Raw genomic sequence first — 27437 nt, 5'->3', positions numbered from 1 at the left:
GCAGGCAGCGCCATCCTCCGCGCCCGGCCCCCACTGAAAGAAGGAGCGGCGCGCCCGGGGGAGGGCAGCGGAAGGGAGAGGTGTGGCTGTGGCAGGTGACCGGGTCTGCGAACAAGATGGCGCCGGCGGTGTGGGGGTTGAAGAGCTTGGTGTGGCAGAGTGAGTGCGGAGTTTCGTTGGGTGTCCTCCTCTCTCGTCTGCCTGGCTGGGAGCTACCTGGGGCCGCTTGGTGGGAGATGGTGCGGGCCGGCAGGGAGCTTTAACCGCTCAGGCACCGCCTCCCCGTAGTGCGGTGCTCTTGGGGTCGGGGGTTCCGTGGTCGCTGAGGTGGGCCCGGGGTACTTCTTGGCGCGGCTGGAGCCGCGCACCGTGTCGGAGCTACGGCAGGAAAACGCGGTTGCTAGGAGAGCTGGCTTGGGCCAGCCCGCGCGGCTCTGCGGGGAGCCCGGTATGCGGCACGGGCTGGAGGTGGCTGCTCTTCTCTGGCTGTGACTGAGGGTGGGGGGAGGCGGCCGACCCGCCTTGTGGCCGTGCTTCGGGTGCCTGTAGTGATAGCACTTGCGTGGAAGCGTTTTTGCCTTATTCCAAGATAAACTATGTAGGATATACACAATCATACCAGCTCTTAAAAGAGGTTAAGTCAGCTCTTCAAGGACTGCCCTGTTGCTTGGAAATAGCAGTTTTGTAGAGTGCTCCCGGCTGCGGGAGAGGCTCTCTGGTTCTCTGTCACTGAGAGTGGTACTCCCCCTTCACGTTGGATTTCACGGTTTTCAGAAGAAAAAGCTATTGGTGTCCCAAGATACTCTCGTAAATGAACTGTAGGATTTTATTTCCATGTTTGGGAACAGGTTCTTCTGGTGTTTGTCAGAGAAAATGAAGTTATAACTACTCCCCATCTTACTGGAGTATAAGTACTTCAGGTAGTGTGAGACTTCTGGGGAAGGGCAGCCACCTCATGCCGCACTTCGTTGTGACTCAGTGAGCAGCTCAGCCAGCCTAGTGACTGGGAGGTTCCTGCTACCTTCTCATCTGTGTTTTCCACTTCCACCTGCAAGCTCCAGTCTGCTTGCTTGTGTCACTGGAAGAGAAAACAGAAAAAGGGGAGAAAGAGGAAAGCAGGCTGTTTATGTGGTGTTCAGTTCTCATTTGCTGACATCTGTACCCTGCTTTCATGAGTTTAAAACCTCTCCTTTAGGAATCCCTACTTGTGCAGCTGTGCATTTCTTGCTTTGCTGTGTTAAATCGTTTGTGCCTTTGATTGTAAAGTGACTGATTTGTCTGGTAATGTTTTATAGAGCACTTAGACCTTAAAAGGAGGGAACCTGATCAAAGTGCTAGGGGGTCAGCATGGTGTATAAAGACTTTTGAAAATGGCATTGCCAGTGCAGGCAAGACTGTGAGGAAGAATGGTGAATAATAAATAAAGGTGATGGTGAAGCAGGGTGAATAATAAAACATTTATACCGCAAACTTTCTAAATAGGAATCTTCATCTGAAAATAATGCTTTTGTTATATAACTCGTTACTCTTGTCTTTCTAGGACTACAACAGTGAAGATTTATTAACTAAGTTCAGACTTTGTCTGGCACTTTTTGTATGGATAATTCAGGACCATAAACTGCTGCTTTTTAATGTTTTGGCAAAGGTGGCTTTTTTAATTATTTTTTTTAAAGGCTGTTTTGTCTGAAAATAATGTTAATGATGGCGATGCTTCATGTAGCAGCTTGTTGTCAATGTCTGTGAATAGGGAAAGGAGTTAGACCTGTGTTGTGTGTACAAAAAATATTGTATCTGTGCTCTGGTATGATTTTGTTAAAACCCCTTCTTTTCATCATGATAGCCCTGTCTGTAAGGTGCAGTTTTAGACTCAATCTAAGCAGAAGTGTATGACAAGATTACTTCATAGGTTTGTTTTCAGTTAAGTTTCACAGTTATGGGGCAGGTGAACCTACCTGCATTAGGAGGCAGTAATCCTGCGGATAAAATTCACTATATACTACATGTCTCTTTGTGTTTATGTAAATAAGGTTATTTCAACAAGGAATTCTGTCTCCGGGGTTTATCTCTGTGTGGTTTTTGTTTCTGTTTTGTTGTTGGTTTGGTGTGTTTGGTTTTTTTTTTTTAACTTTCACATGTGTTCTAGGGTTCTATAACAAGATTCTAGCTTAGCCATACATCTGTATTAATTTGTAAAATGATAACAGCAATTCTGCAACTTTATTTTCCAGTACACTTGCTTGTAGTGAAAGCTGTTTTAGTCCTTTCTTTACAAAGTGTGTTATAAATGGGTCATTAACTTGCCAAGGTTTGTTTTTTGTTTTCTTTTTCCACATGGGGATTTAGCAGTCTGCTCTTCTGTCAGGTTTGTGTATAGTTCTTACCTGGATTGGCAAGTAAAAATAGAAGAAAAATGCCTTAAACTACTTAAATACATTCAGAGAAAATAAAGTTAGAGAAGGCAGCTAGGATGCATGGTTGGCATGAAATTTGTGAGAAGGAAATGAAAGCTTGGACAGAAATGAAACACTGTTCATATCTAGGTTTATGAATGGTTTTGGTACATTCAGAATGCTTACTTGAAACAAATGAGATTATTTTGAGAGTCTATAAACCAGCGTAAGTCAGTCATCTGGATAAAGCAGCTGAAGGTCGAGGACAAAACAGCCGTTGAAATGTTACAGGAGGGAGGTACATTATATCTGGTACACTTATAGCTTAGAATAAAATCTTTTTGCTTGATGGAATAAAGCTGACTCCTGCTTTTAATAACTGAAATGAAATTCAAGGCACAACTGGATTATGGAATAAAGGAGCCAACAAGTAGAGGTGCCATGCTTGACATCGTGCTCACCAACAGGGAGGGGCTGGTTGGAAATGTGATGCTCCAGAGCAGCCTTGGCTGTAGCGATCATGAGATGGTTGAGTTCAAGATCCTCAGGCCAGTGAGAAGAGCATGCAGCAAGCTCGCTGTCCTGGACTTCAGGAGACCAGACTTTGGCCTCCTCAGGAACCTGCTTAGTAAGGTTCCATGGGATATAGCCCTAGAGGGCAGGGGGGGCCAAGACTGTTGGCTGATACTCAAGGATCACCTGCTACAATCTCAGAAGTGTTGTATCCTGAGTAGAAGGAAGTGTGGCAGGAGGGCCAGGAGACCTCCGTGGATGGGTAAGGAGCTGCTGAGGAAACTTAGAGGGGAAAAAAGAACCTTATAGAAGGTGGAAGCAAGGACAAGTGGCCTGGGAAAAATACAGGGATATTGTCCAGAACCAGGTTAGAAAAGCTAAGGCCCAGTTAGAATTAAATTTGGCAAGGAATGTGAAAGATAACAGGAAGGGCTTCTATTGGTAAGTAGCAAATAAGAGACAGACTAGGGACAATGGGGCTACAGAACTGATGGACAGAGGAAGAGCAGTTGACATCATCTACTTGGACTTGTGCAAAGCAATGGACACTGTCCTGCATGACATCCTTGTCTCTAAATTGGAGAGACATCAATTTGATGGATGGACCACTCGGTGGATAAAGAACTGGCAGCTATGAGGGGTGATCACTTTTCCCTTAGTGACATGGTTTAGTGATGGGATTGGCAGTCCTGGGGTAATGGTTGGGTTCCATGATCTTAAAGGTCTTTTCCAATCTAGTTGATTTTGTGTATTGTTCAGGTTTATTTTATAGGCAAATAAGTTAATGTACTGCATGAAAAATACATTTGAGATTTTGGACAAGGCTCTTTGCCAGTTGATTTATTATTAAAAACTCTCTGTAATGCTCATTCCTTGGTAAGAGTGTTCTCAGAAATTATGAAGGTTAATTAAATATTCATGAGGTTAAATATTTATTCTTACACCTTGTGTACACACCTATGAAAATGTAAGTAACAAATACATGGTATAAAAGTGACAGGAAAAAATGTGCCTGCATTACATACTAGAATAAGATATTACCAACAAGTACATCTCAGTAGGAACTCTGCAGTGGTAAGCATTTTGTAATTTTATAGAGGGTATATCCAAAGAAGGTATTTGGGTCCCTGCACCAGGCCAACAGACCTAGAACTTTTTGAAAATTGTGGATTGCGTGTAACAGGAAGGATGCTGAATTGGAAGCAACCCAGAAGGCAGGTGTGAGGAATGATAATAGATTTCGGGAGTTGTATAAGCAGAAAAAGGTTCAGGAGAACTGAGCTCGAGTTCTGCTGTTTAGCAGCATGAACAAAATGCACCAACTGCATCCCACTCAAAACGTGCTTTGTGCTTAAATAATTTTTATACCAGTGTTTTTGTCAGTTTATTAGATACAACTTAAAAAACCCTCACACTCCACTGTAACCTGAGCACATTGGAAAGCTAAAGCAAAAAGACCCATCTTTCAAAAAGAAACTTGTGTTAGTGTGAAAAAGTCTGTGTAGGACATCTTTGTAAAATATAACCATGAGAAGCATGAATCGTGATGTCTTGGGAGCGTTGTGTGCTATGCAGTGTTGGAGTTGGTGAAACTGAAATGAAGGCTGCCTGAGCAAGTAGGCCCAGATGGAGAAACTTGAAAATCTGAGGCACTGGAGGTTAGGGGCGGAGATGGAGTATGTTTTGATGGTGTCATGCCAAAGGAACCTAGACAAAAGTGAATATACTAATATTTCTAAACACTGACGAAATAGGTGTACTTTTTTTTGTATGTGCACCTACTGTTCTGAAGCTTCTTACTTTTTTTTTTAACCTTTTTTTTTTTTTTTTTTCTTTTGGCAGTAATTGGAGTTTTGGTTTATTTCTTCTTTTGGGAGAAAGATCCAGATATTTTTGTAGGCAGCAGTAGTCATCAGCTTAGTCTGAAATTCTGCTCTCTGGGAAAAGTGAACAGAATAATTACATGTCTTTATCCCTGTGTTTATGAGCATATGGTTTTAAATAGTTCCCCAAATACTCTGACTTTTAATTAATACATCCCACTGTTGTGAGATCAAATCTGCGTTAGCCTGATGACATAACTTAGGAAAGTTGCAACTTGGTTCTGGTGATCTTTAAAAGCTGTGGATCATAACTAGATGCTGACTTTTATTGCTGAATCCTGTATAAGCCTTTTAATTGATACTTCTCCCAAAGTCGTCATAGGAGGAAAAGATAATGGATACCTATTTAAGGTGACTTTCAGTTCCTGAAAGACGTGGTATTTTCTTAGTCTTATTCTGGAATTCTAGAGGAATAACAAGGACATCTGAAGTTAGCCTGTATTTTAAAATAGGTCTGTTCGTGAATTTGTCATTCCAGCTGCATTTATCTTAAAGTAGCTTAAATTTTTTGCATATGCGTGATCCATTTAGTGGAAGAGTTCAAAAAAAAGAAAAAAATAGAACCCAAGTGAAATGGTTACAGGCCTGTGGTCATTCAGGCTGATTATTATGGAGCTGTTTATTATTAGCAAAAATGAAACTTTATGTCTATATTTTTGAAGTGGGTAGGGACAGTTTGTGCTAAAGAATTCTGTGGAGGTATTTATGTGTGGTTTGTTTGGATTTGTTTTGTGTTGGTTTTTAATTTTTAGTTATCTAAACATACTAGTCTTAATGGGTGAAGTAGTATTATTTTTTAGTAACAGTTTGATTCCTCTAAGTGGTAAACTATCTCTGCTTCTTACAGAGCTAAAATCATCAGTATTTGAGGACTGCAAGAAAGAGGAAGAATGGAAGGTATAATTTAGTGATACTGTTTGTAAGAATGTTGGAATCACTTGAACAAGTAATCTGTATCTCTGAGAACAGAAAAAAAAAGTATCATTTAATAGCTGGCACTTCAACTTAGAATTCTTTTCTGTCCAGTTGTTGGATTTTAGTTCTCTTAACTCAGTCTCTGTATAATATATAATGAAAACTCAAGGTCTAAAGTCATAGAATGCTTTGGGTTTGAAGGGACCTTAAATATCAGCTAGTTCCAACCTCCTGTCCTGGGCAGAGACACTTTCAACTAGATCAGGTTGCTCAAAGCCTCGTACAGCCTGGTCTTGAACACTGCCAGGGATGGGGCAGCCACAGCTTCTCTGGGCAACTTGTGCCTGTGTCTCATCACACTCACAGCAGAGAATATAGTAAGAGAAATGGTTACTTGTCTTGATTGTTTTTTTAAATTTTGGGGAAAAAAAATGGAAGCTGTTTCTGTTTATCTTTTGAAAGACTTGTACTTTATTAATTTCAAACATGATGCTGCTGTGTAATACACGTGGAGCAGGGTTCAGCAGTACGGTATCAGTTAGAGCTGCTTAAGCTGTAAAGCAGTTTTGCAGTAGGTAAGTATGGACATATATAAGCAGGCTATGGGGTAAATTAGCAGGAATTCAAAAGACCTGTGTCAAAGTGAAAGTTTCAAAATACTTTCTAGAGGGAGTAGTGGGGACAAGCTACATTTACAATGCAGCTCATCTTTTGAAGTCCTGTATGCAGAGAGCTGCTTTCTGATGCTATTTAATTTCCCACTGCAAAGTTGCTGTATGTGGGTGATGATACAGATACCAGCTATATGCAGGTGAAAGTGCAGAGTAATAAAACAGATTTCAGCTTCAAATTTCCATGTCAAGTTGTTAAGGAAATAACATGGGTTTACTATAGCCGATTAATCTGTCTGAATACTTGGGGATTTTTTTAATTAGGTAATGCTTTTGGATGATTATACTACTAAATTACTGTCACTGTGCTGCAAAATGACTGATCTGCTGGCAGAGGGTATCACAGGTAAGCATTATTCTTTTTAATATACAGATGCAATATCCTGATAAAAAAAAGGGGAAAAAATAAAATTGATGGTACCCTTGTAAGAAATTGTTTGAATTTTGTTGATGAAGACAAGTAGCAATGGGATATTGGACTAGCAGACTTTCTGGTTGTACAGTAATTGCCCAATTGAGCATTTTCGTTATTTGTAATGAAAAATCAGATGTTTCTCTGCCTAAGAAGGTAAAGCCTTTTCTTCAGTAGTATTTCTGCTAAGGATTGCAATAAGTTTGTGGTTGTTTGGTATTTGTTTTTAAACTTATTAAAATTTAGCTTTGGTTGGGTGTGGGATTTTTTTTGAGGGTGGGTGTTTGCTAATGTCAGCAGTGGGGTAAATGAGAAAGATACCTGTCATGGGGTGATCTTAAGGATATCTGTTAGTTGAAGTTAAGGAAAAATGAGTTCATTTAAGTATTATAGGAATATTAGTAAAATGTACAAATGGGCAAATTATTCTCTGCATTTCTTCCTAATGTGTTCTGTAAATCAGTAATATCTGCTGCTTCAAATTCATTTATGCTCATGAACAGTAGAGTTAAGAGGGCAGAAAAACTCAAGCACTGAAGACAAAATGAGAACAGGGGACAATAACAGGCAAACTGAGAGGCATTTCCAAGCAATGGATGTGATAGAGACAATAATTTAAATTTGATTTCTATGTTGTTGAGATATATTTTAGCCTCTTCTGAAAATTAGAAAGCTTGCTGTAATTAAAACCACAAAACCAACCAAAACTTGAAACGAAGTTATATCAATGATTAACTAGAATAAACCCATAAGCAACATTAACAGTAATTAGATATTAGCCACTGTCAAAAGTGAATAATAGCTAGATTGTGATAGATCTCAGTTCTGCAGTGTGCCTGTTTAGATAACACTTTGTTTTTCTACAAGAGTTTTTAAAAATGTATTTTCTCTTTAGCAAATTTCATGGGCTTTTCCTCCCTAAAACCTAAAACCTAAAAAAAAAAAGTAGTATGTTTTTGGTATCATAAGAAACTTATTGAAGTTGCTTTTTATGATTGACCTTTATGTAATGTTTGTTACTGTATCACCCTGCCAAACTCTTTATTTGCCCATTTTTGAGATTGAATACAAAATGTAAATTATCTCTTTAATTTTTTAAATTTTTTATTTTATTTTTTATTTTTAATTAGTTTTAGGCTTAGAGTTTTAGAAACACTTTTGTAAGAGAGTATTTTATAGACTTGGTTATTTTTTCCACAAATAGAAAAACTCTGTTTATTCCAGCTATTAAGTGTAATGTAATTTTTCTGGAATAGTAGTGAAGCTGTATACATTTCACTTTTTGTAGTGTGTTTTAAATCATAAGAAATACTGCTTATCCTTTGTTAGAACCCTTCGGTGAGCATGTATCCTGTTCATCAGTAGGAAACCTATTTTTTAGTGAGTATGCTACTGAAAAGAACCTGTCTTCCCACATCATGGTGTCTGACATTACTTATCTTCCTTGTTCCTCCCCCTTGAAATTACTGAGCAACATGAATCACTGAATTGTCAAGCTAGTGTACTGCAACACTATATAGTAATGACTTTACTAAACAGAGAAGACCAAGAATGGAGTGAAACTGATTTGATGGAAAGGTCTAATTTGTGCCTGCCATTATATTGAAACACCGTAAGTGCACAGGAGATAGGCAAACAAAGGACAGAAGAGGCTCTCTAGTCCAAAACAGTGCCTTGCATAGTTTATTTTTCATTTTCCTTCATTGTGCTGGAAAAAGGAACAATCTTGCTGAGTCAGTTCTCTTGCGAGATAGTTCATACTGGGCCCCTTGATTTGAGCAGGTTTGTATTGCCATACCTATTCTGTGTGAGGGTGAAACTCTTCTTGTGTACAACAGCCAGGAAAAAAATTAGTCGTGTAGATTTAGGTGACACTAGACTGAGAATTGAAAAAGTCTTGTGGTAACTTGCTCTACTGAAAATAATAAACAAAAAATCAAGGCTAACCATTGCCACCAATTTTGTGGACAACTTGATAGGTGTTATTTTTATCACTTCTAAATTAAAATATGTATGGTACTTTCCAGGTATGCTTTACAGGTGCCTAAAACTCTTAATAATAAAAATGTAATATTTCTTACTTTATAGTGGTGGAGAATGTATATAAAAACCGTGAGCCTGTCCCACACATGAAAGCAATATATTTCATAACTCCCACCAAGAAGGTTAGTATTTTAAAGAAAGTGTAGCAAGATCTTTCAGACTGAAAAAGCAATCTTATTTTAAAACAGTCTGTGTACAAATGTGTACAGCTATATGGTACTGAAGTTTTGCTTTTTGCATGATACTCCTCTGTGTGATACTTAATTTTCCATGAGGTAGGGCATGCTGCAAACGTGTACCTTTTCATCAGTGGAAGCACTGTTTCATTGCTTGCTTAGTGGTCGTCTCACTGAGAGAGATGCTGTCTCAAAAGAGTGATGCAATAACATTGAACAACAGGAGTCCAAGTAATGGCTCTTATTAGAGATTACTCTTACTACCTAAAATTTCTTGAGAGAATAAGTCTCAGCACGGAGGTGGAAAACAAGCCAAGTATCCTACTTTGTGTGTTTCCTGAAGTGATCCTAGTGCAAAACTGACGGTAATTTTTTATTATTCTTGGTCTGGAATTAAAATCTTCTTCTTGAGTTTTTTATTATATGTTGATTTGTAGTATTCCTGAGTGGTACTGCGTAGTTAACAGGGCAGGAGAAGAGGAGGGAGAGGTTTGGTTTGGTACGTGGGGAAAAGCAAAAAACTAACGTGTGTTCTTTTTTTTTTTTCCTTTTTTTTTTTCTTTTTTTAACTTATTTTTCCTGCCTCCCTAAGTCTGTAGATGGACTTATTGATGACTTTATCTCTAAATCATCCAGCAGATACAAAGCAGCATATGTCTATTTCACTGACTGTAAGTAAGCTTTTCTGTTGTAGTTTGGTAATGTTATATAGGTAAGTAAGTAGGCTCCTCAACTTTCTTTAGTGTAGTTTAGTACGTGAAAATTGAGTCATGTTTCTTGAGAGGATAGGAGATTCAAGTCATTAACCATATTTGGGTTGCTGGGATGTGGTCACAATGCTGTATGGCAACGATAATTTCTTGCATGATTACCAAACAATGTTGCTTGTTCTCCACCTCAGCTTTTAATTTAGGTAATCTAGTTTTATCTCTAAAGTATTCATGTCTTCTCCTGTGTTACAGAGTATGGAAGAAGACAAATCAAGTAAAACTATGTATCTCATGTAAACTAAATAGTACTCAAAAATACAAATGCGTAAGAATTTTCTTTAGGAACAGTGTTTTGTAGTGGGCTATTTTAGGTAGTTCCTTCAGACTTGAGACAGCTTTTTCCTGTCCCTAAAAGAAGGTGCCTACTTAGCCCTTGCATGCATGACATATTGCAAAGCAGAGACAATTAGTGCCAATGAGGCTTACGTGACTGCATATACCTCTGCAGACAGTCAGCATGACTAAAGCTCCGTGTAAAGAAACCCAAATGTGCTGCTCTGGGCAGAGATGGAGTTGTGGCTCTCTGTGGATAGGCTGTAGCTGCTACCATGTGTTCTCAGAACAGTTAACCAAATTACTGTCAAAACCACCTTTGTTTCTTGTTTGATTTTATGCTGATGAAGCAGTTCTTGTTCTGGAAGAATACTGTTATCTTGCTTTATGTCCTTTGTTGCAAATGTTCAAGCTTTCAGTTTGAATGCTTGCCAGAACTTTTCATATCAGGAGTTAGAGAAACAGCACTGTAATTTCCAGTATTTGTGTCATCCAAGTAGTGCATAAATTCAGTTTCTAGAGTGGAATCCATTGTAGCCTGAATACATTTGCGATCTATAATTAAATTCCATATTTCTGTGTCTTGCTATGTACACATTATTTTTCCATTTAACCTTTTTGTGGCTTGGGAAAAGTTTTCTCCTATATATGAGAAGAAATAGCAGAAAATTTTGCTTTGATAAATCCAGTATCTTTCACTGCTGCAGACTGCTAATGAGTGTTCTACAACGTTGTTTACCAAAGGCAGATAAAAAGAATTGCCAGTGATGCTTCTTGAAAAAGATCTCAAACACAAAATATTGATCATACAATCATACATTCTTTTTTACTTAAGGAAGATTTAGCAACTTTTTAGTATATTACTGTAAATCAGTTCTTAATTTGGAATGGTTTGTTCTGAATGCTGTAAAACTTCTGAGTGAATAAACAGCTGGAATATGCACAAATGACTTATAACTACCATCTCTCTCCTAGTTTGTCCTGACAACCTCTTCAATAAAATTAAGTCTTCCTGTGCAAAATCAATAAGGAGATGCAAAGAGATCAACATTTCCTTCTTCCCATATGAGTCTCGGGTAAGTTTCATTCCTTATCTTGACAGCTGAAAATAGTCTGGAGGACTAATTTCACATATTGATGACCTGCTAGAAAATGATTAAATAGAATCTAGTTCTTGTTTTTTTTTTTTAGCTGACACTGTACGTGAGACTTGTTGCCATTTTGGCATATATCCAGTGCTGGCCTGTATTTTTCAGATGAAAACAAATGCTTTTGTACTCAAAGGCTTACTGTTTGCACTTGATCTCTTTGCCAGACTTGGAGTCATTTACAGTAGAGAGGTTAGAGAAGGTATCTGTCCTTTAGGAAAAGTAAAGTATTCTGGCTCATCTTTAGTAAGCAGTAAAGTTTGTTACTGCTTATACTGAGGTGTTCTTTTGATAAACTAGGTAGGTTAGTGCATAGGAATAAGTAAAACTAGCTGCTTTGTGAAAGTCAGAAAAGGACCGCAAATGGATGAAGAGAGCTGTAGGGGAACGGAGCAAAACCACAGTCTCACAAAAGACAAAGCCTGTAACAACTTCATGAACTCTTTCTTGAGAGCATTCACAACCCCCCTGGGCAACCTATTCCAATGCCTCACCACCCTAACAGGAAAGAATTTCCTCCTTATATCCAATCTAAACTTCCCCTGTTTAAGTTTGAACCCGTTACCCCTTGTCCTGTCATTACAGTCCCTAATGAAGAGTCCCTCCCCAGCATCCCTATAGGCCCCCTTCAGATACTGGAAGGCTGCTATGAGGTCTCCATGCAGCCTTCTCTTCTCCAGGCTGAACAGCCCCAACTTCCTCAGCCTGTCTTCATAGGGGAGGTGCTCCAGTCCCCTGATCATCCTCGTGGCCCTTCTCTGGACTTGTTCCAATAGTTCCATGTCCTTTTTATGTTGGGGACACCAGAACTGCACACAATACTCCAGATGAGGTCTCATGAGAGCAGAGTAGAGGGGCAGGGTTACCTCCTTCGACCTGCTGGTCATGCTCCTTTTGATGCAGCCCAGGATACGGCTGGCTTTCTGGGCTGCAAGCGCACACTGCATGCTCATGTTCATTTGCTCATCAACCAACACCCCCAAGTCCTTCTCTGCAGGGCTGCTCTGAATCTCTTCTCTGCCCAACCTGTAGCTGTGCCTGGGATTGCTCCGACCCAGGTGTAGGACCTTGCACTTGCCATGGTTAAACTTCATGAGGCTGGCATCAGCCCACCTCACAAGCATGTCGAGGTCCCTCTGGATGGCATTCCTTCCCTCCAACATATCAACAGAACCACACAGTTTGGTGTCATCGGCTGAGGGCACACTCAATCCTGCTTTCCATGTCAGCGACGAAGGTGTTAAACAAGACCGGTCCCAACACCGATCCCTGAGGGACGCCACTCGTTGCTGGTCTCCAGCTGGACATTGAGCCATTGACCACAACTCTTTGTGTGTGGCCGTCCAGCCAGTTCTTTATCCACTGAGTGGTCCATCCATCAAATTGATGTTGCTCCAATTTAGAGACAAGGATGTCGTGTGGGACAGTGTCGAATGCTTTAGACAAGTCCAGGTAGATGCCATCAACTGCTCTACCCCTGTAGTTCTGTAGCCCCATCATAGAAGGCCACCAAATTGGTCAGGCAGGTTTTCCCCTTAGTGAAGCCATGCTGGCTGTCACCAAGCCCCTTGTTGATTTTCGTGTGCCTTAGCATGCCTTCCAGGAGAATCTGCTCCAAGATTTTGCCAGGCACAGAAATGTACAGTGATACTCTGGTACAGTCAAGTCCCCAACTCTGTCCCCTATTGGAAATTGTACAACTAAGTGTGGATGTTTCCTGCAAGTCTCCCTTGTATTCTTCAAACCTTAAGACTATATCAAAGGTCAGAACTTTTTTGTATACCAAGCGGCAGGTGAATATAGGGGTGGTTGCTGCTATCTAAGCCTTACTGTGATGCAGTTTCCTAGTTTGACAGCACAGAAGTTTTTACACTAAAGGTGTTTTATTATTTAGATTGAGAAACCGTCTGAGAATGGCGCAGCTTTATATGCTGAGAACATCATATGATACGGAATATTGCTTGGGTCAGTTGGCATCGGCTGTCCCAGCTGTGTGCCCTCCCAGCTTCTTGTGCACCCCCAGCCTGCTCACTGGTGGGGTGGTGTGAGAAGCAGAAGAGGCCTTGACTCTGCTTAAGCATTGCTCAGCAGTAACAAAAACATCCCTGTGTTATCAACACAGTTTTCAGTACAAATCCAAAACATAGCCTGTGCCAGCTACGATAAAGAAAATTAAGTCCATCCCAGCCAAAACCAGCCCAGGGATATTTTTCTAAAGTCAAACATAGGCAGATTTTAATTTCTTCTCATTTTTAGTTTAGGTTTGTATTCTCAGTATTTTGGGTTGTGAGAACATTTTGAATCTGTTTCAGAGGATCAGAGAATGCTAACTAGTTTTCCTAATTTAAAATCTGTGGGCCTGCTTTCTGATGTTGTATGAGTAAGTATCAGACTGTGGTCTGGGCAAAGTCCAAGTGATTATCTACTAGAATGAAACCAAATCTTTATCTGAATGGTCGTTCTTCTTTGGCTGTGTAGTTACAGAGTCCATCTGAAGCTGGAGAAAATCCGTTTACTGACAATGAGATTTGTTCTCATGTTTGCATTCTATTTATTAAGCTGTTGAAAAGGTTTTTCTTCTGTGTCGCACTAAACTTCTGTCAAGGTTTAATGTTTTTAAAAAATTTCAGCCCTTGGAGATGAAGTCTTAATATAATAAACACATAATATATAAAATTCTATTTTAAACAAATTTACCTTGGTACCTTCTGTGATCATTCTGGTATTGCATTGTATGGGTCTGTATGAGAACACTGGATGGTATGTAGTTCTCCCTGACTTGCATCCTTCCATCTGTACAGACAGTAAGCAATTTGAAAAATATAGTAAATTATGTAGGGGAGGAGCGTAATAGAGGAAAAGAGTATAAGAACAAGAAACATGAGCTTAACAGGACAGAGAAAGAAGATGGAAGTGGTTTTGTTGTTGTGGGGTGTTTTGCATGGCATTTCGCTCTAGCGTGATTTTAAAGTATTAGCATTTGTTTTACCATATAGTTGATGATTATAAAATTTAAGTCTTTTTTTTTTTTTTTTTTTTTTTTTTTGTTGTGCTTTGCATAGGTATTTACTCTCAATGTTCCAGATGCGTTCTACCGCTGTTATAGTCCAACTCTGGCTAAGACAAAAGATAAAGATGCTGTTATGCAAGTAATGGCTGAACAAATCGTTACCTTATGTGCCACGCTAGATGAGAACCCAGGAGTACGATATAAAAGGTGGGGCAAAAATAGTGTCACATAGTGTAGTTGCTTTCACTTACTGGACTTCTCACATTGTTTGGTAGTAGCCTGAGGCTTCAGCCTGGTTTCTTTTTTTGTGGATTAATTGATTTTAATCCACAGGTCTGAAATAGGCAATGACATGAATTTGTGAAGTGTAAGCAGAATTATTTTTCTGTGTGTATTCATATAACAGTACTTACTATACCCTGGTTTGTTATGAATTGTTTATGTTTTATCAGTAGAAATTTGAAATAGTTAGAATGGAGTTTGGAAACTGCTCATGAAACCAGAGGCTCAAGCTGTGGAATTCTTTCTGTTTTAATGGTAGCATTTTAGTGGTTTTGATGAAGAAAATTTAAGTTATTTTTGCATGCTTCCTTTTTGCCCAGTGGACCATCTGATAAAGCCTGCAAACTTGCAGAACTGGTTGAAAAAAATCTTGAGAATTACTACAAAACTGATGAGAAAAGCCAAATAAAGGTAAAAAGTGAGCTAAAATGTTTGCTTATTTTTTATAAGTTTGGGGGCAAAGGAATAACGTTTAGAGTATGTTTTGACAATAGATTCTACAAAACCAGTTTTTATTTATTAATAAAGGCAACTAGTTGCTATTTAGTTGCGTTTTGAGTATGGAAACAACTTAGAGGTCGTAACTGAAACAATAAGCGTGTATATAAGCAAAAGTAATTCATGTGATCAAACTAAGTGTGCTTGAAAAATTGGCCCTGTGATAACATAGGCGATGATACAAGCCTGAAGAAAAGTGAGTAACTTGTTTTAACGTCACCTTCCGTAAGGCTGTGGAAGAGGGGTATGTGGAGAAGGGACTTAATTGCAGAATTGAAATGGCTTCTATTAAGGGATTTATTGTCCACAAAGAGAGAGCTTTTCACATACATAATGTTTTGATCTGTCACTATAGATTGGGGCAGATTAGGGCAGCTGCCGAAATGCAGCAGTACAGGGTATACCATTCTGACTTAGCGCCATGGCACTCTGTGACAGAAATGAATGTACCTGGTGCTACTGCCGCTTCACTGAACCCCAAAATGAAACTTTCAATTGAGTAGTTGGATGTGAATCTTTCTGTATTGCAGAACTGTATAGGTAGTCTGCTCTGAAATACAGACATACTTATTTGTGACAAGTCAGTGGGAGGCTTTCTTTGTTTGTTTTTCCTATACATTTTTGTTGGTTAGATGAGATGACTGAATGCATTGCAAGGGGCTAAGAGCATTGCTTTTAAAATGGGTATTTATAGCTGCTGTTTTCTGGTTATCATTCAAATGTTTGCTTTTATTTATGTTGAAAATGAACACTTGGACTATACTTTGTAGGGATTTTTCAGTTATATTTCTGAAAATGTCTGCATTGCTGTAGCTTATTTTAAATAGACTTAACATGCATTAACTTTTTACTGTCTGTATTAACTTTACATTTATTTCATGGCTTTCTAGGCTAAAACCCATTCCCAACTAATAATAATTGATCGTGGCTTTGACCCAGTGTCAACTGTCCTTCATGAACTCACCTTCCAGGCAATGGCATATGATCTGCTACCAATTGAAAATGATACTTACAAGCAAGTATTTAAAGAAAAAAAAAAAATCTAAACACTTTAGTCTTGATTAGAAAATCTATAGAATTCTTTAGCTGAATTGCATAATAGCAATATTAGCTGCTTATATTCTGTAAGGGTTGCTTCACTTATTAGTCTTTCCTTTTGTATTTCTAACTTCCTCTTTTTGTTGACTTCCTCATTTACTTGAGATTAGGTAAGATCTAATTAGCTTTTTTGCCAAGTTTGAGTCTAACAAATTCAATTTTTTTTTTTTTTTTTTTAAACAAAGAACATTGTACTAAAAAAGCTTTAGTAGTGGATGTTCAACTTCTCTACCTTTTTTTTTCATATTCTCAACCTTTTTGGCCTAAAAGGCAAACAAGACCAGTAATTACATACTGAGAAGAAGCTTAGCTAGTTCTAGGGAGCACTTACTTTTATAGCTCTGGTCATATAGTTTTTATAATTGTTATAATTTACATGTTTCTACCCTAAAAGCACATTTAGTTAAGCCATAAGCATTATTTTATCCGTGTTTGGCAGTGACATGTTTTTGTGTAAGGTATACACTTTGTCAGGTTGTTCTGACACCCAAGATATTGGTAAGACTTGGCTTTCTGGTGACCGACTAGAGCAAATGAGACCTCATCACCTCAGTGTTTAGTTAAGCAAGGAGGAATAGGTATTTTCTGTCAAAAGCTGTGGGTGAATGTTTTCAAAGAAAATGCAGAATTTGATGTATCTGAAATTTGCTGGGTATGAAAAGGTAGCAGAGTGTTTTCTAAGCAGTCATGATCTGACTTTCACAATTAATCTTGTAATTTTTTTTTTTCTTTTCTGCTCTCTGGCCATATGCACTGTGAGTTTCTGTAAATGTGAAAATGTCATGTAGTGTGGTTGTGGTTGCTTTATACTTTTGTTTGTAGAAAAGTAGTGGCTGGTCTGTAATGCTATGAAGCATGGCTCTTGTATACGTCAAGTAATTAGTCCTACTTAGTCTGTCATGTTGGTGAGTGGGACTTGGATTTTCTTCAGAGATACAAAATGTCCTGGAATAGATAAAGCTGTGCTTTGTAATCTCAATGTGTATTACTTTGCATGCAGTTTGCATTTGAAGCCAAAGGGAGGTTAACATTGGAAGCTGAAGGGAAACTGAGATGCATGTAAATGTATGATTGAAACTCTGTTTACTGTTGTTTTAAAAGAATGTCCAAGAAGCTGTTGCCCCAAAGAGTTAGTTTAAAAGTCATCTACTCCTTCTATGTTCAAAGATGTAATCTGTGAAATCCTATGTAAATTATATTGTTGGGCCATAGCTGTGTTACTGGGGGGGGGGGGGTTGGAACGCAAACCAAATAACTCTCTGAATTTTTGTCTTGGAAGATACAAAACAGAAGGGAAGGAACGGGAAGCAATTCTGGAGGAAGATGATGAGCTCTGGGTGAAGATTCGGCACCAGCATATTGCGGATGTGATAGAGTATGTGAATAAAATAACAAAAACTAGTTCAAAATGCAAGTTACAGGAGTCTGAGAGTGAATGTATTTGAGCTGTTAATTAGGAATGTAGGCAGTAGTGAAGATAGTTTACAATATAGACTGCAGCCATTTAAACAATCAATGCTAGGGAGAAAACATACTTTGTATCCTTCTGTAAGTACTTCTGGTTTTCAATGTTACTGTAAAGTGTGTGTGTAAATATATATAATATATATAAAGTATAAATATATATAAAATATATAAATATATATAAAGTATACAATTTTACTATATCTTAATTATAGTTCTTGAGGGAAATGGAAATAGAATTATTTTCTAAAAAGTGTCTTCAAATCTGTTAGAAGGGATAATTTTGCATAAAGTACTAGCAAGTTATTGCACCAAATGATGTGCTGGAGATACTAGAAACAGAATGTTTTAAATTAAATGTGTTTTTTGTGTCAAAAAATACTCTTCTGTGAATCAGACCTGTATTTGAAACTTTTGCTTTAATTCAGAAGTTCTTCTTGCACATTTCTGTTAAGATTTTAAGTGAAGATGTTAAATCTGTAAGAACTGTGGTACTGTTGCATTTGATTACTTTCTTTTTATTATTTTTTTATTTTTCATCAGGGAAATACCGAAACTTTTTAAAGAAGCTTCATCAAAAAGAAAAGTAGCAGAAGGAAAAGTAAGTTGCTTAAATTATTAATTATTGTTGTTTTTCCTGGTAATTTAATTGTTTTCAGCTGATCAGATCGATGTAGTTCATGGACACTTTACAGAAATTAAGGCTTATCTCACTGGCAGTTTTTGGAGGGTGTGGGGGACCAAGGCTGCAACGGGGGGGGGGAATAATGTTAAATATTGGGAGGGGGAAAACTTTAACTTGTGTCATTTCTTCACAGGTATCAATATCTGCTCTGACCCAGTTAATGAAAAAGATGCCACTTTATCGTAAAGAGATTAGTAGGGTAAGGGGTCTTTTGTAACTCCAACTTCACAATAAATCATTTTGTACACTGCAGTTTTGTGTGTTGTTGAAGTCTAGTTCTATCCTGTCATTTTCCTGTTAAGTGTGCTACATAACTTTTCTCTAAATAATATGTCACCTGTAAAATTGTGAGAAGAAAGCTTATTTCCAGGTGGTTAGTGTGTAAAAAAAAAAAAATCTACTTTAAATTATTTGTGTGCTTTGAGGATGGAAGATAGCTGTTTAATGTTATGAAAGGTATTACGGGAGTTCATCTTTGTGAAGGATAAACCACAAAAAATATGCGATGGTGCTGAAGGATAGGCAAAGGGTTGACGCTTGTAACCAGTAAAAATGATTGCTTCATGTTTACAAAATAAGAGCAAGTTATTGCAGCTTGTAATAATTTTTTTTTGGTTTGTTTTCCTAGCAAGTTATTTATCTTAACTTAGCAGAAGACTGCATGAGCAAGTTCAAATCTAACATAGAAAGGCTCTGTAAAACTGAACAGGTATGTTGAAAAAAACCCCACATGCCAAACAACAACTTGCTACAAATGTGACTTGTTCGTAAGAATAAATGCTTGTTTTCAACTGACAACAGTAGTGTGTCTCTTGCCAATTTTTGGAGGGGGGTTGTGTGATCAATTATTGAGAGAGAAGCTTTAAAGCTAAGTGAGATATACAAGGCTCTTACTCTGCCAATAAAGGACTTTCGTTTGTTGTCTTTAAATATGGCTAATTTGCATAAGGATAATCTTTGTTTTCTTTGTTCAAAACTATTACGAAGTTGCCTGACTAAAAAGCAAGTCCTTTTAAAATGTCTGGGGAAAGCACCTGCTAGGGTGAGGCATTGCATTGTGCTGCTAATATTGAGTTATACCTTACAATTTTTATTTATATGAATTCTAAATATCAAACAGTTCAAAATCTGAGTGTTAGGTAGTATTATTATAATGCTGTAACTATTGAAATAATAGTAACAAAGACTTGTCATACTGAGTTTAAATTGATGCAGCTTGACAGTTTCCTGAAACCTATCGTTTCATAAAAATTTGTTTCAAAACACAGAAGTGGTGGGGTTTTTGTTTGTGTGTGTGTTATTGTTTTTTTTTTTAATGACTACTCGCTAAACCATGTGGGTTTGGTTTTTTTTTTCCTTTGTTTTGTTTTTTCCTTTAATTTAGGACTTGGCTCTTGGAACTGATGTAGAAGGTCAAAAAGTGAAAGACTCAATGAGAGTCCTCCTACCAGTTCTGCTCAACAAAAGTCATGAGAGCTATGACAAAATTAGAGCTATTCTCCTGTACATCTTTAGCACTAATGGTATGATAAGCTATCCTATTTCGTTGTTTCTTTCAGTGATACGGACTTCAGCTCAAGTTTTGGGCTACTTCAAAGTTTTGGGCTAGTAGTTTTAGTTAAGCATCTGTATTGGAGGTGATGGACAAGTTTGAAAGAAATACTTTCCGATCTTCTGTAGCTTGTCTCCAATTAGTAATGAGGTATTACTGGTAAAGAGTTCAGACATTCAATGTAAGTGCAGATCTATGCAGTGTTTCAGCATCATTCCTGTTCTTGGATGTTGGCAACAGTTTAAATTTTCTCCTTTTCGCTTACTGTTGAAGCTGTTAAATGGGGAGCTCCGTGTCTATTGCAAGTTGAAAATTAACTGAGTGGGGAAGAATTTCTAGTAGAGGAGGAAGAAACTAGTATAATGTTGGTCTAAGGAATCTCTAATAATACTGAGTTTTGGTCTCAAAAATGGACAAAACTTTCTCCAAAACAGTATTGTGTTAAAGTAGCCTGGCCAAACAAAACAAAAATCTTGACTAAGTAACAGCCCAGGATGTCTAAGACAAAACTGGGGTTAAATTAGTCACATGGTTATTAAGTCGCATGCTTTCCTTATGTCAAAGGAACTACCCAGGAGAACTTGGACAAGCTGATCCAGAATGTTCAAATACAAAGTGATAGTGAGATGATAAGAAATTGGAAATACCTTGACGTTCCTGTTATCTCCTCAGTAAGAACATATTCATTTATTTTGTAATTTTCTACAATCCAAGCACTTGGCTACAGCTCTCTTATCTTGTCAAAGTGAAGTAACTAAAGTGTTCCCTCTAAAATTGTCAGCTGGTGACTTGAGCTAGCTGAGTTTGGATAGTGCCAACTTACTCAGTTCCTTGTCTCTGAAATTAGTACTTCTAGCGTGTCCTGAATTCTACAGCTATTAATTGTTCATTGTTACTGTTATTTGCTGAGAATCTTCTACTGATCCCCTTCCCCCCACTAATAATTGGTAAGAAGTTTCAAAAATCCTAATCACTGTATAATATAACCTTGTTTTGAAAATTTTTTTCAGTCTGCTGCTCAGCAGCATAAATACCCAAGGAGGGACCGTTCTTCAGAAGAAACTTACCAGCTTTCTAGGTGGACACCTGTCATTAAAGATGTTATGGAGGTAAATCTGACAAACTAATTAGTGCTTGGGTGCAGTGCAGAAACTTACTCAAGTGGGCAGTTACAGCCAGTTTTTTTTAAGTTCCTTAGTATCTTGAGTTACTTCTCAAGTGTTTAACTTACAGGTTAAATACACCTGTTCAGCAAAGTGATCACCTGTACTACAGAATGTTAGCCTGCTGTATGTTAGCAGTGCTCCTTGTAAAGGTGATGCAAATGAAACTGAAAGCAAAAAGTCTTTCTGAACAGCTTGTCCTGTGTTTGGCAGTGGTCACAAACAAAAAAATCTAGATTTTCAAATTATTCCTTCCAGTGGGCCTTAAAACTCCAAATCTAAACTGTAGATTAGCAGAGGCTGGGAAATACTACTTGCCAGAGGTGTAGTTGCTCTTTTCTTAAACCTCTTCTTAAGTATCAGTTAGTTACCTGTGTTGGACAGAATAGCAAGTTCACTAGACCTTTTGTCTGTCCTAGTACTGTCATTCGTAGATTCTTGGTGACTTTCACCCCATTCATTTGTGTCTTCAGGGGATCCTAACTTCTCTCATACACCACAAAAGAGAAATCAAACATGTTAGGGTCTTCGTAGAAGAAAAGCTGCTAGTGAAATCTGAGCCGTTAAATCTGCATTACATTTATAAAGAAAGCATATGTGCTTCCAGTTCCTCAAGAGATACAAAAGACTTGTAATTTTTGAGCATTACATGGTTTTGCATTTTTTTACATAAGAGTATAGTTGATGAGATGCTGCTTGCAACTGGCTGTTCTAAGAAATTGCATGTGTTGGCATTGAATTCCAGCTGGACACCCTTACTGGAAGTTGAAACTTGGTGGGTTTTAGATCTGCATGGCTGTTTGAAATGAGTCTCTGTTTTGCCCTTCAGGATGCTATAGAAAACAAACTAGATTCAAAAGACTGGCCTTATTGTTCCCAGTGTCCTCCTACCTGGAATGGTTCAGGAGTAGTAAGGTAAACTGTTTAATTTCCTAAAATATAATTTATGCATTTACCAATATTTATGTCATGTATATTCTCAAACATAAAAATGTGCTTACTAAGCAGTGAAATAACATATTTAAGTTAATAGTCATGTGTAAAATGTATATTTTTTCATCTAAACCATACTGACCTTTGTTGTTTAATAACTCTTGGCTATGTATAGCTTTTTACTTGGAGTATCTCCCTTTTGCTTCCAAGTTAGAAATAACATTTCTATATTCCCAGAATGAGAAGTTTAAACCATTGACCTTTTTAGTGTGAAGCAGTTTCAGGAATGGATTATTGGTATAGTGTGACTTGGGCAAAAAGAATGGTTTTATTTCTCCTGAAAGTTATTTCTGCTGTGGTAGCAGTGGGTGTCATTCTTCAAGGTAATGACTTCAATAAGTTAAAATTAACGTCTCTAGGTTCTCTCATTAGGGAATATGGGCCTGTTGGACATTTGATCCTTGTTATGGGGTAGTTTAGAGAAGCCCAGAATAGTTGGAGGTCTTGAAATTAATGAATGTGAAACGGTGTTTTCTGTATACTTGCATATTTACTGAGTAGTACTGAGAGGTTAGTTTGGGATTTATTGTTTTAACTTACTATTCTGTACTGTCCCTTCCTTCCCTTTTTAATCCTATGAGCTCTTGAACCTCCTGATCAATACCTGCCAATCTGACAGCTTTGTCACATTTGGTAGTGTTATTTAAATGGTGTGACGGCTGAATAGAGATAGGAGTGTTTCTATCACAGGAATGCTCATTGCACTGATATGCAGGAATTCATAGGGATGGAAATTTATACACATCCTAAAATTGGAAGAGACGCTTGCATTGGAATTTGTATGTTATGGAATAAAAGACAAAAGGTACAGATACATAGCCTTGGGGAAATATTTTTTCCCAGCCTTGGGAGCATAAGGACACACAGTGGTGATCAAGGCGAGGAAACACTGGGGCAAGTCCCTGTACTTTTTAACTGGATCTCTGTCTTATAGGCTGATGCAATGTGAGAATCTTTCAGGCACGCTAGCAAAGAGAGATCAGGGCTGAAGATATCTGAATCTGCAATTTCTGTATCTGTGTTGGTCTGTTTTAAGTGCCTTTTCATTTTTATTTTTTCCCCTGCTAGCTATCTGAATCTTAGTTGGTAACAGCCAAGTTGGTTGTTTTTTGTGGTTTTTTTTGGGGGGTGGGGGGGGTGGGTTTGTTGTTGTTTTGTGTTTTTTTTTTTTCCACTAGAGAATCTGTTCATGTTTAGAAACTGAAAAACTTAAGACTAGCTTTTTCAAATGATCCTGTTACGAAAAATGGCACTGGAATTGCTAGCACGCAGAATTAAGCTGCTTGGTAGAAGTCCTTTGTGTGTGTGTGTAGCATTTTTGATTTGTATTTATTTTCCCCCATGTGCTACTGAATAGTTTCAGAAATACACAAACTTGTTTTCATTAAAATCCTTTGAATTATCAATGTGTTTGTTTTTTCTGAAATGATAATCAAACCAAGAACTGAATGATAGAAAATGTTACTGCTTAAGTCCATTATTTTTACCAAAATTACTCAGTAATGCTATATAAATCTCATCTTATAAAATCTTTCACAGTGCACGCCAGAAACCTAAGGGTAGTTATAAAGATGAGCGAAGGAGTAGTGCAAGACTGATTATATTTGTGATTGGAGGAATTACGTATTCTGAGATGCGCAGTGCTTATGAAGTTTCCCAAGCCTACAAGTCCTGTGAAGTTGTTATTGGTAAGCTTGCCTTGGGAAAAAGGGTGTAGGTAGGGATTTACTACATGTGTTTCTGGAAAATGTAAGGATCATTTTTTCTTCCATTCCCTAAGTTGGTTCAGCAAGCTAGTACTATAGCTAATGTCTTTCTTAAAACTATGTGTTTAGAAGTATCTTTTCAGTTTATCTAGATTGCTTGGTGGTTGTTTGTTATTTTTGGTTTTGTTTTTTTTGTTTTTTGTTTTTCCTCAAACAGATGTTAAGGATAATAAATGCTGCTGTGCTCTACAGAAGAATCATCATGAATTATGTCGAAGAAATATATTATTAAAGTAGCCTGAAGTATAGTGAAAAGGATTTGAACGGATTTGTGTTTTCTTGCATTACAGCTGGCAAAGCAGTGCAAAATTGCTCTTTTGGGGAGGTAGGGAATAAAAGTATTTTTAACAAACAAGCAAAACAACCAACCCTGTTCTCCCCCCAAAAACCCCAAACAACCAAACCAAACCAAAATAACTTTTTCAGTGTAGATCAGTTGACACTAAGCTAGGAGGAGTGGCTGACACGCCAGAAGGCTCTGCTGCCATCCAGCGAGACCTGGACAGGCTGGAGAGTTGGGCAGGGAATAACTTGATGAAATATAACAAGGGAAAGTGTAGAGTCCTGCATCTGGGCAGGAACAACCCCAGGTCCCAGTATAGGTTGGGAAACGACCTGTTAGAGAGCAGTGTAGGGGAGAGGAACCTGGGGGTCCTAGTGGACGACAGGATGACCATGAGCCAACACTGTGCCCTTGTGGCTAAGAAGGCCAATGGCATCCTGGGGTGCATTAGAAGGGGGGTGGTTAGTAGGTCGAGAGAGGTCCTCCTTCCCCTCTACTCTGACCTGGTGAGACCCCATCTGGAATATTGTGTCCAGTTCTGGGCCCCTCAGTTCAAGAAGGACAGGGAGCTGCTGGAGAGAGTCCAGCGCAGGGCAACGAAGATGATTAAGGGAGTGGAGCATCTCCCTTATGAGGAAAGACTGAGGGAGCTGGGTCTCTATAGTTTGGAGAAGAGGAGACCGAGGGGTGACCTTATAAGTGTCTATAAATATATAAAGGGGGAGTGTCACGAGGATGGAGCCAGGCTCTACTCAGTGGCAAACAATGATAGGACAAGGGGTAATGGGTACAAACTGGAACACAAGAGGTTCCACTTAAACTTGAGAAGAAACTTCTTCTCAGTGAGGGTGACGGAACACTGGAACAGGCTGCCCAGGGAGGTTGTGGAGTCTCCTTCCCTGGAGACATTCAAAACCCGCCTGGACACATTCCTGTGTAACATTATCTAGGTGTTCCTGCTCCAGCAGGGGGATTGGACTAGATGATCTTTCGAGGTCCCTTCCAATCTCTAGCATACTGTGATACTGTGAAAACAACCAACCCTGTTCTCCCCCCAAAAACCCCAAACAACCAAACCAAACCAAAATAACTTTTTCAGTGTAGATCAGTTGACTTTGCAACATCCTTGAGTTCTTGTCATGTGTTCTTTTCTAGGGACTTAACACAAACCACACCATGATTTATAGCTTTTGCCCTGAAAAATTAAGTAATTGCCCTAATATTAAGATTCAGCAGTAAATGCATGAGTTAGCAGCTGGAGTAGTAACCTGTCAAGTTAATACTTAAGGTGCAGTAAATGCTTGTTTCATCAGCTCCTGTGCTTCAAATAGTAATTTCCTGTAATGCTGTTTAAATTTAGGTGCTAAAGCATTTCCTTATATGTCTGTCAAAATGGAGCTCCAAAATACAGATACCAGAGACCTGTACCCATCTCCAGTGGCAGCTGCTGTCCAGGTTGATGGTCATCCAAAGCATTCTAAATTGCCTGTGATGCCTATGTCTAGCAATTCAGTGTAGTCCTGAGTTTCAGAAAGGATTAAATCTATGTACCATAATTCTAAATAAATAAATACTCTTCCTTAAAGCAATGACAACTTTGATTTTTGAGATCGAGAGTCTGTTACTTCAAGATAGTAGGGAGTGTTTAGGTTTGGTCTTGTGTGTATTTGGGGTTTGTTTGTTTATTTGTTTGGGTTTTTTTTTTTGTTGGTTGGTTTGTTTGCTGCTTTCATTGGTGGTGGTTGAGGTAAGTTTAAGGCTGGTCCTACTTTTGAGTTGCAGTTGAAAGACCGGAACAGCAATGTAGTTTAACAAGACTGTTTCTTCATCTGACACTTGTTTACAGACTCATGGTGAGTTTAGATAACTCTTTTGCTGTAGTATCTGCCACTAATCCTCCACAGCACAATCTTCTCTTTTGCTTAGAGGTTATTCTTACAGTTTTGTTTGTAATCCTGATCTTTGAGGGAAGGTACTGACTACCAAATTTCCATATGTCTTACTGCAAGATGAAATCTTCCTGTGTTCCCAATTCAGAACTCAAGGTTTAGTAGCCCATTCAGGCTACTAAAACTAAAGGTTCAAGACGCCCCTGATTTTAAACAGTTAAAAGAGTTCACTTTATAACTCTAGGTTGACCCTTCATGGCAAAAGTTACAATGACTGTCTGAGAACAAGAGAGGTAGTTGTTCACTCTGAAAGAATCAAAAGGGTTTTCTTTGCTGCTCCAGACTTGGAATTTGTTGCAAACTTTTCAGGGTGATGCCAGTAAGAGCCAATTTTCTGTAACTGCTGTTTCTGTGGAAAAATACTGTTTGTGGCAATCTTTAATCCAGATTGTTTCTTGATTTCAGGTTAAAAACCTGTTGTTAATGCCCCCTTTCACAGAATAGGCACATTACTTGTAGGCTGCAATAAATGCATAGAGCAAAGGTGGACCAGACTTAGCTTATATTTCAGACTGGGCAGAGCAGGGACTTGAAACTTCTATCCAAAGTTAAGAAACCCAGTCTGGATGTTTCGGTGTGTGTGGAAGACAGACACCATCTACTTAATGTTGACACTTCTGGTGACACTATATGGTAAAACCTGAAAAAAACACTTTCAAGGTGTTGTACTTAAATTTTCCAGGTACAGTAAAAACACTGGCATGTCCCCAGTTTGTTTATTTATTTATTTTCAAGAGGGAATGTCTGTAATTCTGACTTTCAGACTGGTACACTTAATAATTCTCTTCTTTTGTCAGGTTCTACTCATATTTTGACACCTAAAAGACTACTGGATGAAGTCAAGAGCCTTAGTAAACCCAAGGATATGGTCTGCATTAAGGATGAATAGAAGTGATGTTAACGATGCATTAGGAAAAGACAAATCATATGTACATATTATTATGGAACTGAGTGTTCTAAATACTGTATCAGGTCACTACACGGTTCTTACTAATGGAATGTCACTTTATAATTTAAATTTGCTGCTTTTTTTTGGGGTGGGGGAGAAGAAGGTAGACAGTAAAATCAACCTGTGTGTCTCTTAGGTTGTATTTTGTATAGTCAGTGTTACACTGTAAGTGGTTTTTCAAAAAGGCTTGTTCATTCCTAAGAAATGATGCTAAAAGTTACTGTGATTATATGTAGACTGGAATTGTCTGAGAACTGTGGAACCTTTCTGTTGTAGAGTGTATTTCTACAAATGACTGAATCAAGGGACTAGGCTCTTATGTAGAGGCTTTGGGAGAAAATTTGGCAATATGAGTTTATGATAAATATATTTCACAGTGTGGTGTCTCAAGCTGTAATATTTTCTGTTAAATAACTCACTGAATTCTTTAATATATGTAACTGTGAAAAATCAAGAGGTTTTTTTAGGTGGTGGTGGGTAAGGTACAAAGTTAATCATGGAAGTACTAAGCACCTCTAATTTCAATAAATAACTGGAGAAATGCTGTTGAA

At 38.3% G+C, this 27437-nt stretch overlaps 1 protein-coding gene across 1 annotated transcript; it reads left to right on the top strand.

The window, feature by feature from the left end:
* On the top strand, positions 1-27437 carry STXBP3 (syntaxin binding protein 3). The gene is made up of 19 exons (XM_062613476.1): positions 1-159; positions 5634-5683; positions 6637-6718; positions 8873-8949; positions 9596-9674; positions 11022-11122; positions 14257-14411; positions 14807-14897; positions 15875-15999; positions 17362-17457; positions 18090-18147; positions 18365-18430; positions 18860-18940; positions 19616-19754; positions 20348-20454; positions 20794-20892; positions 21776-21861; positions 23479-23627; positions 26735-27437. The coding sequence occupies exons 1-19, from the start codon at positions 117-119 to the stop codon at positions 26824-26826; spliced, it is 1776 nt and encodes a 591-aa protein (XP_062469460.1). The 5' UTR covers positions 1-116; the 3' UTR covers positions 26827-27437.

Source organism: Pezoporus occidentalis, unplaced genomic scaffold, assembly GCF_034315485.1.
Source record: "Pezoporus occidentalis ecotype Australia unplaced genomic scaffold, CSIRO_AGI_Poc_V1 ctg167, whole genome shotgun sequence".
Lineage (NCBI taxonomy): Eukaryota > Metazoa > Chordata > Aves > Psittaciformes > Psittacidae > Pezoporus > Pezoporus occidentalis.
This window is presented reverse-complemented; position numbering and strand designations above follow the sequence as displayed.